Source organism: Dermacentor silvarum, chromosome 11 (assembly GCF_013339745.2).
Source record: "Dermacentor silvarum isolate Dsil-2018 chromosome 11, BIME_Dsil_1.4, whole genome shotgun sequence".
In the NCBI taxonomy this organism is placed as follows: Eukaryota; Metazoa; Arthropoda; class Arachnida; order Ixodida; family Ixodidae; genus Dermacentor; species Dermacentor silvarum.
Window position 1 is genome coordinate 96584364 of NC_051164.1, and position 17814 is coordinate 96602177.

Genomic DNA, 17814 nt, shown 5'->3' on the forward strand with positions numbered 1-17814 from the left:
TTTAAGAAAACATTTAAGTTTGCTGCATCGCGAAGGCCTCAGCTTAAGATATTGAATAAGGGCTGTTCTGGATATACGAGAACCGAACTAAAGTATTTGCTTATTTCTCGCACGTATTGAAACAAATTAAGATTTTGGAAGCATCAGTAAATATCTCACGGAAGAAACATACCTTATTTTTATTGTGACAATTTCACCATACGTATGAAATCGTGCGTAGAGTAGACGTTTCAAAGTCAACTAGCAATTACCAATAAGTGCAATCAGCATATCGAGGCAATAGACGGGAAATAAATGTCCCATTTTCTGTTTACTTCATTAAGAATGCAAATGTTATCGCAAACCTAACCTTCACTCATAATTATGCCTCCAATTCAATTAAGAAATTCAAATAACTTCCTTTATGCCTTACATGGCTCTATAGGGCTGCCACAAAAGATAGAGCCCCTCGTTTCCCCTCACTCTTTCCCTCAGCTGATGTAAAAGTTCGGAGGTCTCTTCAAAAATTCACCATCCCTTCCCCTGTCGAGAAAATGGGGGTAAGCAAAGCTTGTCCTGTGTGTATCTGACCTTCGTCAGGGTAACGTAAAGTTGACGACATTTCATGGTAATAGAACACAAATGTTTATTAAATATATGCATCGACGGAAGGAAACGTACAACGCAACAGAAGGAGAAGTTACACGAAAGAGAAACAAAAGTAGAAGGAAAGGGAACGAAAGGTTCCACGAACGGGAAAGAAAAGTAATAGGAAAGGGAAGGGAAAGTAGTAGATCAAGTACACACACGACAACCTTCGCTTACCCCCCTTTTCTCGACAGGGTAAGGGCTGGTGATTTTCTCTATCTTTATCCTTTTCTTTCTCTCTTTCTTTGCCTTTCTTTCTCTCTCTCTTTTTCTCTATTTCTTTCACTTTATCTCTAGCTCTATTTTTTTTTTGGCCCTGGTATGTGCCATTGAGCTTGGACCCTTTCTGCACTATCGCCAGGCTCGGCCTAGTTTTCCGCGTGACACCGCCACCACCACCACCACCACCGCCGAAACTTGTGAGCCTATAAAGCTTCGCTTAAAAGTGTCCCCTTAAAGGTTTTCTTACATGTTGAAATTTTCTTACACTTCGGTATTAGCTGCTTTCGGCGTTGTCGGAACGAAATGTGAACAATAAGCGTTAATATTTACTTTGGCCTCATGGGCGTTACTCTTTCATTGCAGGTGGTTCGTGGGTCCCGCGGTTGTGAACGCTTTCTACAATCCGGCTGCCAACGAAATGGGTAAGAGAGCGTATTTATGGCTACGGTCGTTTCAAACTTGGGATGCGAATATTTTTTTATCAAGTTGAGGTCACAACATACTTGTTGCATTTATCAGTACTTTTCCAACTCAACAAATTAGACTATGTGACTAACTTTAATTCCAGATCAATGCATTTAAGATCAACGATTATGCTGCCATCTCATTAATTGAAAAAGCTTGGCACACATTATTCTATTCGATTGATGAAGCTCATCAAAATTATATCGCAGCTCGAGAGCAATGCCAACTACATCCGTGAGCACGAGGTCGCGGGACCGAATCCCGGCCATGGCGGCCGCATATCGGTGGGGGCGAAATGCAGAAAACACCCATGTACTTAGATTTAGGTACCCGTTAAAGAACCCCAGGTGGTACAAATTAATCCGGAGTCCCCCACTACGGCTTGCCTTATAAACAGATGGTGGTTTTGGCACGTAATACCCCACAACCTAAGCAACTACAACCGTGAATTGTACAAAAAAGCAAAGCTTCGTGCAGCCGGTTACCATTGGTGAGCTCGAGCTTCAGGTAACTTTAGCAGTAGGCAATGTTAAGAAATGTCAGTAGTCATAAATTTTCACCCTATTTTAAGCAGGCATTTCTTTGCCATTTTTTCTTATTTGGGGGGGGGGGGGGGGGGAGGGGGCATGGTTGCCTAATCCTACTTTCAAAAAATAATGGTTCTGACATTACGTTGTTTCTTTATAGTGTACCCGTCTGGTATACTTCAAGGTGTGTTCTACCAGTATGGTCTTCCCCGGTAAGCAACATAACGCCATGGAACGTTCTTTAAAGTAACGAGGTATATTTTCACGTGGGTAGAAGCTCTACATACGCCAGGATTTGCGATCGAAATGCGCAACACGCTAAACGTAGACAGAATTCGCGCGTCTCAGGTGAGCACGCTAAGTAGAGAGGGCTAGCTTGTTCACAAACGCATGACCTTGTCCGTGGTGGGCTCAGCGAGGTGGATAAGCGTCGTGTCATCAGCGGCGGCAAGCAACCAGGCGAACAGGTTGGGGAAGGCGCTGCATGAAACGTTCCTTGAGCAGAGCGCTGTTGGTGTTGACGTTACCTTCGCATCCGGTGCAGCAGTTGGGAGGGACGTCTATAACCAAGTTCTTCGCTGGTTGAGAGTTGTTGCAGGCGAGTGCGTTCCGAAGGCATGGATCGCGTGAGGATCTTTTCCTTGAGGCGCTCATGCGGGGTTTTCACGCAAAGGCTGGACGAGGACGTCCGTGAGGTCGTTCACTACTTTTGGTGACAGAGACGAGATCGGTGGTAGTACTGCGTCGCCTGCTAAGTGATCCGGTGCAAGTGGAACCTTGCGCCACAAAATCTGCTGCGATGGATTTGTACGACCCGCCATGGTAGCTTAGCGGCTGTCGCGTTTCGCTGGTAAATACGAGATCGCGGGATCCCGGCCGCGGCGGCCGCGCCGCATTTCGATGGGGGCGAAATGCAAAAACGCCCGTGCGCCGTGCATTGGGCGTTCGGTAATGATCCCAGGTGGCCAAAATTAATGCGGAGTCCCTCACTACAGCGTGCCTCATAACCATATGTGTTTCGGCGCGTCAAACCCCAGTATTTAACAATTGTCCGAGTACGTCAGTTCGCTGCCAGAAGTGGCCCGTCCGCGGTACGTCGAAGAAGCTCTCCGCCTGCGGCGAGCAGTACGCTGCCCGCGCTTCCCTAGACGGCGGGAAAATGATCCGATGTGCTTGCCCGCACATAATATATGGTTACCTCGTGAACACTCCTGGAGCATGCACTACACGGGCGCAATGAAATCGTAGCGCTCGCTTAAGGCGTATGGCCTTGCCATGGGGGGACATGTGCGGACATTTGATGTAGCTCACTGAGCACTGAGGAGGCAGAGAATTGTCATCTACGATCGCGATCAAGAAGCTCGATCCCCATTGAATGGATCCGGTTCGAGCGAATCGCGATCGGAAATGCCCGTGTAGCCATACTCTATCCGGATCTGGCTAGGCCACGATCGAAAGTGCCCCTGTGACATCAATCGGTGCGGTAGTTTAAATGACTGTTCGCTGCTGTAGTAAACAGCAGTTCACGTAGCGCGCACTTATCTAATACGTCAAGCAGAACGCTGTCTACGTACCATATGTTGTTTTCGTGCCGTAAACACGAACGTGATCGCATTTGCCCCGGCGGTTGCCTCCTGCGTTCGAGCTCCGAGTTAATAGGGAGTTCTAGTATAGCGGAAAAAGCTTACGCTTGCGTTAGCGTGCGACGCAACGCTAACGCAAAGAAAGGCTGCACTGCGCGGTACAAGGTAGTGCTTTAGAACAGCGGAACGGAGCAAAACGCTAACGCTAACGCAAATACACTTGGGCGCCATCTCGAGGCGGATACAGCAAACATGAGCAAACATGAGTAAACCCTCTCGTTAAGCCTACACCGCCGCTAATCGAGAACGCATATCGAAAACAATGCCTTTTGTCACCTGTACGCCGCTGTCGAAGCATCATCACACAAATCTGAAGCGAACACGAGCATTAGTGGGGAACGAATGAGCCGAACAGTGCAGGCCGACGACTCGATAGATCCGAAGTGGACGGCTCTCGCTTCAACAGGCGCCGCCATCTTGCCCTACGTACGGAATCCCTTGCGTGCGTTAGCGTTGAACGCTATATTCCGGAAATAGCGTACGTACGTAAGAGTTCTGGCTACGCTTACGTTCTGCGCATGCGCAGTTTGCAGCACGCAACGCTAACGCTAAATCCTTGCGTTTGCTGTTTTCCGCTATACTATAACTCCCTAATATTATCTAGCATGAAAGCAGCAGGACACTGCCAAGGTAGCAGCCGCTTAGTTCGAGTTTACAAGAAAAGCGCAAGTGAACTCCGCAGATTCTGTCCGCGTCTGACAGCTGCCATTCGTCGTATGCGCATTGCTATTGAGCATCCATGTTTATCGCCGCTTCTCGTCCCTAGGGAAACACAAAAAAAAGACAATCCGACTGACGTTCTTCATGCAATTTACGCACCGAACCGCACAACTTGCTGGTATGACGAACCAGCTCGACGAGCACGCAGAAAACACCCACTGATTCTTTCTTGACGCAAACCTTGCTACATGTATGCATTATCCAGCGCATTCTCACCGCATCAGCATTTCCCGTGCTCGAAAACTCAAGGTCTTTTTGAGATAGCGCGATTGATAATTTGACACATAACGTTCTCCAAGCCTAGTTATCGCTTCCACTTCAGTTACCTCACTGATGAGCTGGTCACTGTTCCTGCCGACAATCATGGTTGCATCGTAACATGGTCGACAACTATGCACTCTGAAATTGAAGTTAACAAGGTTCCCATTTTTTGAGGTGTCTCTATCCTGAGCAATGTTTGCTAGCCGTGCCCTGCTCAGCAGGCACCTCTCGCTCGGATGCGAGTCGGCTAACCTCACTCGCTCAGTTTCAGCAAAGCTTCAGGACAGGTTCGCCACACGATGAAACCATCTGTTTCAAGAATACGTGTTTGCGCAAATGTGACCTGTCTTCATATGAGCGATAGTCGAGGTATCGTCACAAGTTTCTACTGTAGAGAGAGAGCTGTAGCTCTGATGGCACGCAATGTAGGAAACGCAATGCGGACAATTGTATGTGCTCGTTGACTTTGTGCCTCGTGCAACATGTAATCCGGAAAGACTCAGAAGTCGTGAAAGCAGAGGGGGTACGAACTATAGCATAGTAGACCATGGCCGGTATTTTGTAGCGATGCCTTTCCCATGCTAATGCCTTTTTGCGCTTTTCCCGCTTGGTCAGTGGTCAGAGCGACAGTCCGCTCAGGTTATCAACGGGGTCAGCCGGCCGTGAGCGGTGGATGATAAGACTATTATAGAACAAGGCGTAATGAATCGCTATAAAATACCGGCCCATATTTTAGTGAATTGATGTTAATTTTTAACGCAGCATTTAGATAAACCAAAAGCCTGAAACCGACCGGACGTAGTGGAACATTTCAAGATTTTCTGTTGGGCATGCATTGCTCGCAGCGTCTTTAAGAAGTGTCTTAACATTACCGAGAGAATAAACGAGGTCCTATAGCGGCCCCAGGCCAGTCAGGAGATTTAATTTTATTAAAGTACATATCGGACTTTCACTGGTGAGATGCAAATGCAGGGGTTTCATAAGGAATGGTGAAAAATAGATAATGCTGAATCTGTTTCCTTTCTTTTTAATCACCGATATCATTTATGTTGGCTATGGCATACTACTTAAAGTTCTTTCAAGACCAAGTGTTCGTTCTGTACCTATTTCTCTGCGTTCCAACAAGCTGCAAATCACGCGAATCATATCAAACGCGTCTTTTTCAAGCCGGAATGCAACCCCAACTTAGTCCTTCTGCGGATACTTGCTACATCACTAAACCTCTACTGGAATTCAGATAAATTCAATTTTTCACTTGCCATGTGCAGTTCTCTTAACTTTGGAGCTGTTGGAATGGTGGTCGGACACGAAATGACACACGGCTTCGATGACACAGGTGAATATATTCGTAAAAATATCATTCTTAATTTCAAGAAACTCTTACGCAATCTTTATAATTGAGAGAATGGCGTTTCCTTCAATAATTTTCAAGTGGCAATTGTCTTTTCTGCAGCATTACACTCAAAACCTTGGTACAAAGAAAGACTTGCTACTTTTTTTGGTCGTTCGTGTCTTACTCTTAATCAAGACAGTATTTGCGCTTGTTATACGACGCTTATCAAACCGAAGTAATTATGCACGCCGTTCTTGGAATAATCCAAAGCCCCAGGTAACATCGCGTTCATTTAAATGTGTCTTTACTGAGTGCTTTTAACTCATCAGCGTGCTATATGTAAAAGTAACTCTTGCCATTATATACACGCTTACCCCGCCTCATTAAAAGATTTATATTCTCTCACTTAAAAAGTTTCCTTGTTTTCGTGCCTTTCTTTCTTTATCTGCGTAGGAAGCCAGTTTGACGCAGATGGCGCATTGAAGCAATGGTGGACAAATGAAACTCGTGCCGAATTCAACAAAAAGGCTGAATGTTTCATTTATCAGTACGGAAACATCACTGACGAGGAAGCCAACATGACGGTGAGATTCCTGACAGCTTGTAATCGGGAATTACATTCCGCGCTTTCCGTACTTATAGGGTTGCCGGCCGTCGCTATGGGTGACCAACTAACTCAATTCAAGGTACTAGATTCCTCGCTATAAAACACATCATATATATATATATATATATATATATATATATATATGTCTTAGCTAACGTTAGCCAAGCTATTAAAAAAATTAACAGGGTGCAAGATGCAATTTTAAGACCTACGCTGTTGGGTTGTCAGGACTCTGACAAACGCACACAGTGTTTTTAACCTTTTATTCCGTTGGACAGCTTTACTAGTGTTAGCTGGAGCACACGGTGTTCACATAGAATACAGCTTGGACCCGAGGGCCCAGCAACAGCTGGTGTGGAGGGCCAGGGAGGCACCTCGGGTCTGGGGGCCACATCCAGAGGCAAGCAGGAAGAACAGCCGGCTCGCGTTTCTTTTCTTTATATTGAATGAAGTTACTTCCTCCTCCACTTCCATGATGCTTGACACTCAATTAACTGCAGTAACAACGCATGCAAACTGTTGAGTATTCATACAGCCGAGCTTCAATTCATGTTTCTCGAGAACGACTTAAAGGTGTAACTACGGATAAATCTACGTGACGTTCCAGGAAACAATCTTGAGTGTGAAAAGCGATGGACTGTATCAAAAGCAAGTCGCAAAACCATTTTTTTCCACACTAAAACTGAGAAAGGCATCCGTTACAGCTCTCAGGAAGTGACGCAGCACCCAGATTCAGCCTCACTCAAACCTCACGCGCCTAACCGTCCTTTAAAGGAGTCCTGAACCACCCCTGGGGCTCGGTGAAAAAACACTCTATGCGGATGGCATACGCTACGGTAAACATCTCAGCCAAAGTTTGCAATCGTGCGCGGCGCGTGGAGTTCCCAAGCGGAGCGCCAAGTTATCTTTTATTGCCATAGCAATAGGCGCATTTCTTCTGTCACCGTGAGGTTCCGTATAAAGTCCAAGGGCGATAAAATCGTAGCCTCGCGCCGTATGCTGTATGTGCGAGTGAAAGCGTGCAAGGGTGAGCCGGCGATCGCGGCTCAATTTCGCGCGCACAAGGGAGGAAAGCGAGAAGGAAGCGCGCTGCTTTGCAGTCGCGCCGCATAGGGATTGTCGATTATTTTTTTATTCGATTGACTATTAATCATTTCAGTGATTAATCGGTTTCGATGTAGGCTTTTTCATCGCTTAATTGATTAATCGAAATTCTCGCCGGGCTCCTTTAAAAAGGTTGAAACAGAGTTGTCTACATTTGTAGGACCCTATTTTAATGTTCGAAAGGTGGAACAAAGTTTGAAACACAAGTGTTTAAACGTTTGATAAAGGATATTGAAATCTGGGGTATTACGTGCCAAAACCACGATTTGATTATGAGGTACGCCGTATATAGTGGAGGGCTCCGGATTAGTTTTGACCACCAAGGGACATTTAACCTGCCCCCAAAGCTGGGGACGGGGCCGTTCTTGCACTTCCCCCCCATCGAAATGCGGCCGCCGCGGCGGGATTTGATCCCGCGACCTCATGCTTAGCAGCACAACACCATAGCCGCTAAGCCACCGCGGTGGTTAAAGGATATTCTTTAACTTGTTAAAGGCTAAGTATGTTTGGTACTAGTACGTGGCTTTTGAAAATATAAACAATATATTTTATAAAGTGGCACTTAGTGCAGAAATAAATTATACATGTCGCTAGTGAATCCCTGTACAGTACAGTTAAACAAGAAATTTTAAAAATAGTTAAAGTGATAGGCGAAATACAACTTAAATATGCAAGAAATTGAAACAAAAACCTTGACTCCAATCCACGCTGGGAAGGTGGTTAAACAGGGCAGCTATAAACGACACCCACAACGATTACCCATTGTGACGTCACTTGAATTCACACGCTGCTTTACAAAGAGTGAAACCAGAGACAAGTTAAATGTACTTAACCACACCCTTTATTACTTCACAACGGCATTATATTCACGCTGTTCCTCTGGCGTCCTTACTTTCCGTGGTCTACCCATGGTAGCCTGGAATGACCTGAATGAGTTGCTAGACCGTGGTGACGTCACTACGTTATTTCTATGCTGTTGGGTACTTTTCCACTCGGAGTAGCTTACGCAACCGTAATCTTTACTGGGCAACACACGCCGGAGAAGGAACGTGCTTCGCATTATTCGCAGACGTCATTAGCATATATTATACGGTTTGCACTTCACGCGAGGGATTTGAACGACGTCAACCCCTTTCGAAGCAGCTGCAAACCTAAACTTTACCGGAACGCGTCGGAGGGTGTTATCATTGTTCACACGCGCCTTATCATCCATAATGTGGTTTTGATGCTTGTATGGTAGTATTTGTTTTGAAAGCGAGTGCTGAGCTTTATGCTGTATGCCTCATTTCTAAGGAGATATGCTGTTTGTATTCAATTTGTAGCACGCGTTTTTTGCTTACGCCAACACGAAAATTTCCTTGGCTGGTAGAGGTATGCAGCTTTGCTGTAATACACAGCCGAAAAGAAATTTACTGGATTAAAACTTTAAACCACATGCCCTTTTCTACAGAGCGAAGGAATGTCAATTGGATGGGATGGTTGGGTGAAACCGACACCTGCTTTGAATGGCCACACAAGCAGCATGCGAGAATAGATGCAAGGGCGCTATGGATTTGCTGGAATCTACATGGACTCCATCGCTATGTCAAATACGTGCGCCAAACCGGCGCGCATCCTGTGCCACGTCTTTAGTGGACTGGGAGTGACACGACGATCAACGACTCGGTTGCTATGTAGTGTGCCTTGAATTGCGAGGGCATTTCAAGCCTCTGGGATTCGGACAGCGTGGTGGCGTGTGCGGTGTGGGGGAAGAGGTGGGAAGAGCTCGGCTGGGCATTACGCGGGACAACTCCGGTCGTTCTCCGGTCGGGACAACTCCGGGCCATCGGGGCCGCATGGCTCCGGGAGGAGGGAAGGGAGGGGAAGGGGCGCGTTCTACGCCGCGCGCGCCCGACCGTGCCGCTGTATCTTGAAATCCATCTGCGGCAGGGACAGGGTCCGCGCTGCGCTGTGTTTTCGCGGCTTAGTTCGCGCTTCATGCGAGTGACAGCACGAATGTCAATTCGCTCACTGCTGCTGCCGTGCTAACTCACTCACCGCAAATTAGTGGACAACCATACGAAGTAAGGGTAGTAGTTTTATCGGCAGTGGAAAGTTGTAAACATAGGTATACTAGATAGCATGGTGTCACGCGCGAACAAGCACACATGAACACATCTCAGTCTTCGACCGCGGAAACTCGCTGTCAACACGCTGGAGTGAGGAAGCGCAGCCGCAGCAGCGAGCGAATCGACCTTCGTTAAGCGTGTCGCATCAACGCGAACTAAGCTGTGAAAACACGGCGCACTGCGGACTGTGACCCGACACAGATGGCTTTCGAGGTATACAGCAGCCCGGGTGGGTGCGCGCGGTCGCCGGAGCCGCCCAGAGCAATCCATGGCATCCAGTGGTGACGTCCGGTTGTAGCAGAGGGGCTGTAATTGAATTGCTGACTGCAGAAGGTTGTGGCTTGTGTGGAGATTTGATGCGGCTGGATTTTGGTCTTTCACAGTCCTTGCCCACCTCCGCACAGTCCTGACGTCAAGACAGGCATCCCCGTAAAGTCGAGTCCGGTGGCGATGAATGTTGATGGGCGCACAAATACTTTCGCAGTCAGAAATTTAATTAGAGCCCGCTGTTTCAACCACACGTCACCACTGGATGTCATGTACTGCTCGATTACTCTGGAACGAGAAGAGACAGGAAGGTGAGGCAAGTGGCATTCTATAGCTTAAAAATCAGTTCATTAATAATGCACTGATGTTACCATAAACAGTTCAAAATGTTTGCAGTACCATTGGCAAAGTAGTGGGCTTGGAGGCATTACTTTCTGAATCGCCTGCGTACGTTGTATAGGCAGTGGACATTCGTTTGCGTGACTGATGGTCTATATTTTTTTATTACAGATCAATGGGAGAAACACAGTCGGTGAAAACATCGCCGACAACGGCGGCATGCGAATGGCCTTCAAGGTGAGTTTAACACATAACTGACGTGTTTTCGGTGTCTAAAGTAGTATTGCGAGCATAACGCGCGCCGCGCGCATGCTCTCATTCCCTCACCTTAACGTCCCATGTCAAGGCAACATGTGCACGCCACGGAGAGGAGGCAAAGCACACGCCGGTGGTTGCTAGGCAACGCGCAGTGACGTTATCGTTCAGCGAGGTTTTTTAACACGAAAGTGTTTTATGCCGGGGTCCACCAAGACTTCACTGACGTATTTCCGTCACGGATATGACGTTCTTACAATGTACACGAACATAATACAAAGAAAGAAACCAGAAGAAAAAGTTCCACAAACATGCAAAATTTGGAAATCGAGCCCACGACCTCTCGGTCCGCGACGATAGATCGCCGAGCGTTTAACCCATTGCGCCACAAACGCATTTGCAGAGAGCTACACAGACGCGCCTTATATATCTAACACTCCTCCGTGTACCCGCGCTCTTGCTTGGGGCGGTGCCGCCGCCTACGAGCAGAAAAGAGAAGTACTGCATTATGACACTAACGCGCACCGACAGTGAACGCTTCGGTGGTCTCAGCACTACGACGCCTCGATGCCAGCATTCGAAGGGACGCTGGCATCAAGAAGCACTACCAACGCCACCTAGGTGGCGTTCACCGTACTCAGCACAGCGGAGCGTGGCCTCCGCAATTAGCTCTGAAAATGTTTCTGAAGTTGATCGCGGAGGCTGCAATTACGACGCGCTGTACGCGCTGATTTGACTCGGTGACGATTCACTTACGTGCTTTGTCTTGCGCGTTGTATTAGTGTGTCAGTTACGTGCTTCGTCTTTCGCGTTGTGCTAGCGTGTGCAGCGTAGTGCAGCTTCCATATGCACGACGGTTGCTCATGGTCATCGACGTTGGTAGTCGTGATGGAGGAGACGTGCCACCAGGCGTCAGCGTGGGTGCATCAACGCCTAAGGGCGCTCTAGCCACAAAACACCAATAGACATTATATATCAATGTGCAATAAACATTACACTACTTCTGTGAAGACACGTTTCACTTTCGTGTTCTATACCGATTCCTATATAAGAGGGATCAACCACATTTTTTTTGTATACGCTCCACGAAATGATGGTCGGCTTAAACAGCTACGCTGGTAAAAAGACCATGGAGATTTACAAATATGGCAAGAAAAGAAAAAAATCAATAATGAAAATGCGTTGGATAACACAAAGGGCAATCATTTGCAATTTGAGGCCTGAGCTGGCTGCCGGAGAACAAACATATACATGACCAAATCTTCCCAACAGGGTGAACCACATGTCAGCTGCAGCAAGTCAGGAAATGACTCAGCACATCGTAATGGAATGCCATGATATTCACCCAGCCAGACCTGTAGGAAACGGGCACCTTCCAGAAACTCTGGTATTCATAAGCGGATGGAAGCATTTACTGGCTAGCAGTCGAGATAATCGAGATGCATTTAGAGTGTTTGTGGAATAAGAGAAGCGTTTTATAGAAGCGGAGTCGTCGAAGGCGTAGGGGTCTGTACAAAGATAGAGGTTACAATATACAACGGAAGATGAAATTAAATGTCAAAGAGATAGATGCACAATGCTAGACTGCCGTAGATGTATTTAAACCTGATTAGCTCAAGCAGGCTAGGTTTCACCTAGCCTTTTATGCACCACCCCGTTTCAATGTGTATGCCAATCATCATCATCATCATCATCATCATCATCATCATCATCACCACCATCGTGTCGCACGCTCCCTATGCACAAGTGTTTGTGACGACGTTCCCGCACAGCCGCGCGTTTCGCGGTCTCTGCTTCGCTTGGCCGCGGCTTCGCTTGACCGCGACGTGAAGCCCTGCAACCGACGCACGTAACGACGAGGCTTCTGCTACAGACAGGAAAGAAAAAGAGCATGTGCTTACTTTGTCGATCATCTTTGATGGTATCGTGACAGCATTAAAAAATGCTGTCAAGATAAAAGTAACTGGAAGCACAAACGTACTTCGTTACTTTTGTGCTTCAATGCATAAAAATGCGTTTTGTTAAAGAAGTGGAACAACAGCGCATTCTTACAGCGAGATTTATGGCGCATATCTCAAAACTGGTGTCGTTGCAGACACTCATTCCAAGTGGATATGCCTTGCACACTCACCGGCTACAACTTCGTAAATTGCCACTGTGCTGTAAAGTAATTAATTCAAACGATAATTAGTGGATTTTTGTTAATTAGTGAATGTGTGTTTCGATTTCTTGTGCAAGTAATTTCCGTCTCTCGAAATAATTCCAGCTCACGGATAGAATTATGTTATCTACAACAGGCGAGCTTTAAAAATTCCGTAGAACATTAAAATGATCATACCGTATAATGGGTATAGCATTCCTGCGGCGAAGAACAAATAAAGCACTTAAAAATAGAACTTAGGAAATCAAATTTGCGCCAACAAATTTGAGTAATCTATACCTTTCAAAAATGGTTTCATAACATAAATAATCAGCAAGGCTGTTTTCTGCCTTAATTCTTTTTTTTTCAGCGTAACACATGACATAGTTCTAAAAGGTGTTATACAGTATACTGTCAAGCACTGCATAGCGCGCTTACTGTAAAAACCCCACTTCATTTATGTTGCAGGCGTATGAAAGACTGCTACAAGACGAATGCCATGGTCAAGACACTCGGCTGCCCGGACTGACGGACCTGTCAGGAAAGAAGCTGTTCTTCATAGCAGAGGCAATGGTACGACCTGCTGTCCCCCTGAAGTTGTTTCGGCCAGCAAATTAAGTTAACTTGCTCTCATGTTACCTCTAAAGTTTGGCATAAGGAGGTTGAAGAACACATTGCAAGACTGACATAAGTGATCTTTTCCACAGGTATGGTGCAGTCGAATGCGCAAAGAGCGGCAGCAGTTTCTAATTCAGTACGACCCGCACAGCCCCGATAAATATAGGTACGTACCAAGTCAACTCAGTTTTATGGGCATAGCTGCAAGCGGAACTGCAAGTAGTAGTATACGAAATATCTCATCATGACTAAGCAAGCGTAATCGCTAAATTCGGAAGAAAAATTTATATAGGACCACAATCTATGAATTCTGTTCTGAGGCAGACAATAATAACAACGAATTCTTAATAAAGGCTTCACATCTTTCATATTCTGATTGCTGAGATGTGTTGCGTTAACGAACACTGGCCGTTGAACAGAAAAATTTATGGCCTGTGTTTTTTCACATTTTATCATAACGCACTGTGATCAAGGTGTCGCACAGAAGGTTGACAACTAAATAAAGGCAAATGGGCCTCAAAGTATGCCAATATCACCTTTTAGTGCACTCGTCTTGCATGGTTTATCTCCTTCAACATTTACCGGTTTCTTACTGTTCGCTTTTACGAGGCAACGTCATTCGTGCAGATCGCATGTTTTGCTTGTTTTAACGCGGTGTACGAATAAAACCAAAGAAACATTATTACTTAGCTGGAGGTTAGGCTTAACTACAATCAAATCTAAAAATAAATGATCTGGTAGCAATAAATACAGTAAGAATCAACTCTTACGATCATGGAAACCATGAAAATGCCTCCGTCATCAGATAGTTAAACGATCACATACGCGGGGTCGCACAATCTCTCTTTCACCGCGGGCGTGATGCGGACATCATGGGTTCAGCAACCATCGGTGGCAAATTGTATTTTCTTCTACATGTATTCCCATTTTATTCATCAGAGTAACATGACTATCTCAAGTTCAACTTGGCTGATCAAACATTTGGTCCCATTTCCTGCATCATCTAGTTGCTTGTTCTTTTTAATTACAAGACATTTATCACATGTATCGTTGAATTTGTGTGTATCCCTGTGTCATCATCATTATCAGCAGCAGCAGCCTATATATATGGCTACTGCAGGACGAAGGCCTCTCCCTGCAATCTCTAACTACCCCTGCTTTGCGCAAACTGATTCCAACTCGCGTCTGCAAATTTCCTAACTTAATCACCCCACCTATAGTTTTCTGCCATCCTCGACTACGTTTCCCTTCTTTTGGTATCCATTCTGTAACTCTAATGGTCCACCGGTTATGCATACTACGCATTACATGGCCTGCCCAATCCAATTTGTTCTCTTAATGTCAATTAGAATATCGGCTATGCCCGTTTGTTCTCTGATCCACACCGCTCTCTTCCTGTCTCTTAACGTTAGGCCCAACATATTTCGTTCCCTCGCGTATTTGTGCGGTACTCAACTTGTTTACGAGCTTCTTTCTTAGCCCTGCGTTATCCCTGTGTATTGTGTACCAATAGTTTTGAAACGTTATAGCCGCCTTGTAATGACCAGGAGAATGGCACATACAATATCAAATAAATAATTTTTAATTCTGAAGCAATAATTTATAATTACCATATCGATAAATAATCAATACCTAAATAAATAAAGATAACTGATTAACGACATAATGAATAAGTAACAAATGAATAAATAACAAGACACTAAACAAAAAAATGCTAGCAAGAACGACATAGTCCGACTTTAACTCAGGGGACATAAATGCACAAAAGACAGCCCAGAACCGAGATCGCATAAAAGGCAGCCATACGTAAACCAATCGCAAATAAAAGCATAAAAGTCAACTCACAAAATATTTCGCATGAAACAGACTAGAACGTAAAATAAGCTCACACGCATACTTCCTCGTAATCTAACTCGGGTAGAGCAAGTCATTCTCCGGAGACTTCATGATTTGGGCGGTCCTTAACCCTTCCGTAGCCTAGGTCTGGGACTCAGCACTTGAAGATCATTCGAACTTCTTAAGGTGCTCTGCCCCGGCGTCTGCAGCGGTACTCGTCATGTGTCACGAATGTGTCCAGGGACGAAGGCCACCTGAGAGAAAGTGCTTACAGGTGCCGGGATACGGACAGACCAGTCAATAGTCTCCAAACACTTAATTTTGAACGATAAGTTGCATGGGCGGCTGATGCAGCCTCTTACGAAGGACTGCACGCATTTTAATACGCCGTACGACAAACCTGTGTGAATACCAAAAAAAAAATGCATAAGGACAGTTCATAACAGAGGTCACGTAAAGCAAACTGGAACGTTAAGTCAGCTCATGTAGATACACTCAATGGGAAAACATGAAGTCGTGTGACAGAAAGGCGCATGAAATCATGCGTTCAAATGAACACAATTTATAATCAATAATTTCCAGCTTTCATGACTAATAAGTAGAGTCTAGTGGTATGCCTTATTTTAATCGAGTATATACTATCTGCTGTCTAATCACATGTGACCCAAGAGATTTGATTTCCTTTGTACGTCTGTAGGCTGGCTACATGCTATGCTATATATCAACTCGAATTAAGTACACCGGGTCTTGCAGCACTAGCCCACCCATTGTTCGACAATCATATTTAAGGTGAAAAAAATGATATATTCCTCGATCCTAACAAGTTTTAATTTTCATCGCACCATAGTTTAAAAAAAACATACTACAGAAGAAAACGCTCCAATTTCGTGTTAGCGCAGTATATTTTCTACAGCTAATCTCCTGTTCCACTTTCACTTAGCAGTTAACTGCACAGAACGTTGGGCGTCGACGCAATATTTCACAGCTCTAGCAATGCATAAAACTCAATTCTAATCGTTTTAGATGGCTTAAAGGGCATATAAGCTATATTCACTTTTGTTTTCCTTTTCTTTTTTTAGAGTCAACATACCAATGCAGAACATGGAAGAATTTTCGGAGGTATTCCAATGCAAAAATGATTCGGCGATGAACCCACGACAGAGGTGCAAGTTGTGGTAAAGTGTATTCATATGAAGTAACGAAGCAACTGAGCAAGAAAGGAGACAACTTAACCCATTACACGCGTGAGAGTGACTTCCCAAATAAAAGAACATTTTACTGATAAAACAACGCACATTTTCTCAATTTCAGTGCTTATCCGCGCGTGCAACATTTTCCTAGAAACACTCAAGAAGTACCACCAAGGATTACGTGGGTGAACACTTGCTTGTGACTATACCGCCTGCTCAACATACAATTCACTACAGATATGATAATCTCTTTCTTAAAAAAATGAATTACTAGCCGCCGAGGACATCATTGAAATGTTCGATAATCACTGACTATGTCAAACCTAAGTATAACGAACCCAATAGAGCGAATTGTTCGCTATATCAAACAACTAAAGCTTACTGACCGATGCCTATGTAAAGTAACTCTCTCATAATAAACTGATTGGATATGATTAGATGTGCAGCAGCGGTATACTGTGCAAACTGCTGACATTGAGAGAAGTGGACCAGAGAAAGTCTATGCAAACTGGCTCGTCGATGACGCCATTATTAAACTACAAATGAGGCAGTGCAGAGTGCCAGAAGTTGGCTTTCTTTTGAAGTCAGAGAAGCGCAGAGTGAAATTAGTTTTTTGACGAAAGATCCAGGAACACATGAAAAGAAATGGATGAATCAAGTGCACACTTATTTGTACCTCAAAGGCCTGGACACGGAATGGAGGAAGAGGTCAAGAAAGTTTCCGACCAAGTGCAGGGTATTAGAAAGTGTAAAAACCAGGAGTCATCAAAAAGAAAGTGAGAGAAACATAGACAGTGTGTAGGAGGGACATGATGGAAACAAAAAAAAGATAATGGGTGTTTACAAATGCTGCAAGAAACAAATCGGGAGCGAAAATCTGTACACTTTGTGCCTTGCTATTAGACCCGAGCTGGTTGTCTAACGAGAAAAACATACCGCCGCAGATATTGGCAACAGGGTGAGGCATGTGTCTGCAGCTGCAAAACCCCGGGAACGACTCAGCTCAACTTAATAGAATGCCAAGATATTCTCGCAGCAAGACCTGGTGAGACAACCACCCTCTACAGAACAACTAGAATTCAAGGCGGATGGCAGTATTCACTGTTAGCAGTGGAGATAAACAAGATACGTCTGAAGGTGGAAAAATAAGGATGGAAGAGACGGATAGGACCGCAGTCGTGGCAGTCTTAGGTAGGTTGTTATGAAGAAAGAAAAAGTCAAGTAGAGATAAGCAAAATGCAAGACTGCAACAGATGTAGTAGTAGATGTAGCAGATCAAGCAATGGTCACCTAATGGTCACCTAAAAAAGATCAGAAGACCTGGCAACAAAATCTTCATGAAGACACCTGCCTGTCTACTGATTACTTCATTTTTTTTCGCCTAAACTCTTCTGAGTGGACTCAAGCTAATTTTATAGGCTGACTTAGCTGTGCCCCCGGTAGAAAAGGAAGCGTAGAACTGACGTCAAACTGCCATCACATCTTTTTTTCCGGGATTGGCAAACATGCAAGAACCTAACCATTTTCTTGTTTGAACCACGTCATCCAAAGT

The 17814-nt window shown here is 45.1% G+C and overlaps 1 protein-coding gene across 1 annotated transcript in view; it reads left to right on the forward strand.

Annotated features, from left to right (window-relative positions):
- Window positions 1-16343, forward strand: part of LOC119432953 (neprilysin-1-like) — a 49121-nt gene extending 32778 nt beyond the window's left edge. The window contains exons 13-20 of the mRNA XM_037700097.2: window positions 1213-1271; window positions 2002-2053; window positions 5734-5801; window positions 6252-6382; window positions 10395-10460; window positions 13087-13191; window positions 13326-13402; window positions 16152-16343. Of these exons, the coding sequence (XP_037556025.1) occupies window positions 1213-1271; window positions 2002-2053; window positions 5734-5801; window positions 6252-6382; window positions 10395-10460; window positions 13087-13191; window positions 13326-13402; window positions 16152-16251 (658 nt within the window). The 3' untranslated portion in view covers window positions 16252-16343. The remainder of the gene's footprint in view (window positions 1-1212; window positions 1272-2001; window positions 2054-5733; window positions 5802-6251; window positions 6383-10394; window positions 10461-13086; window positions 13192-13325; window positions 13403-16151) is intronic.
- Window positions 16344-17814: the final 1471 nt, after the last annotated feature.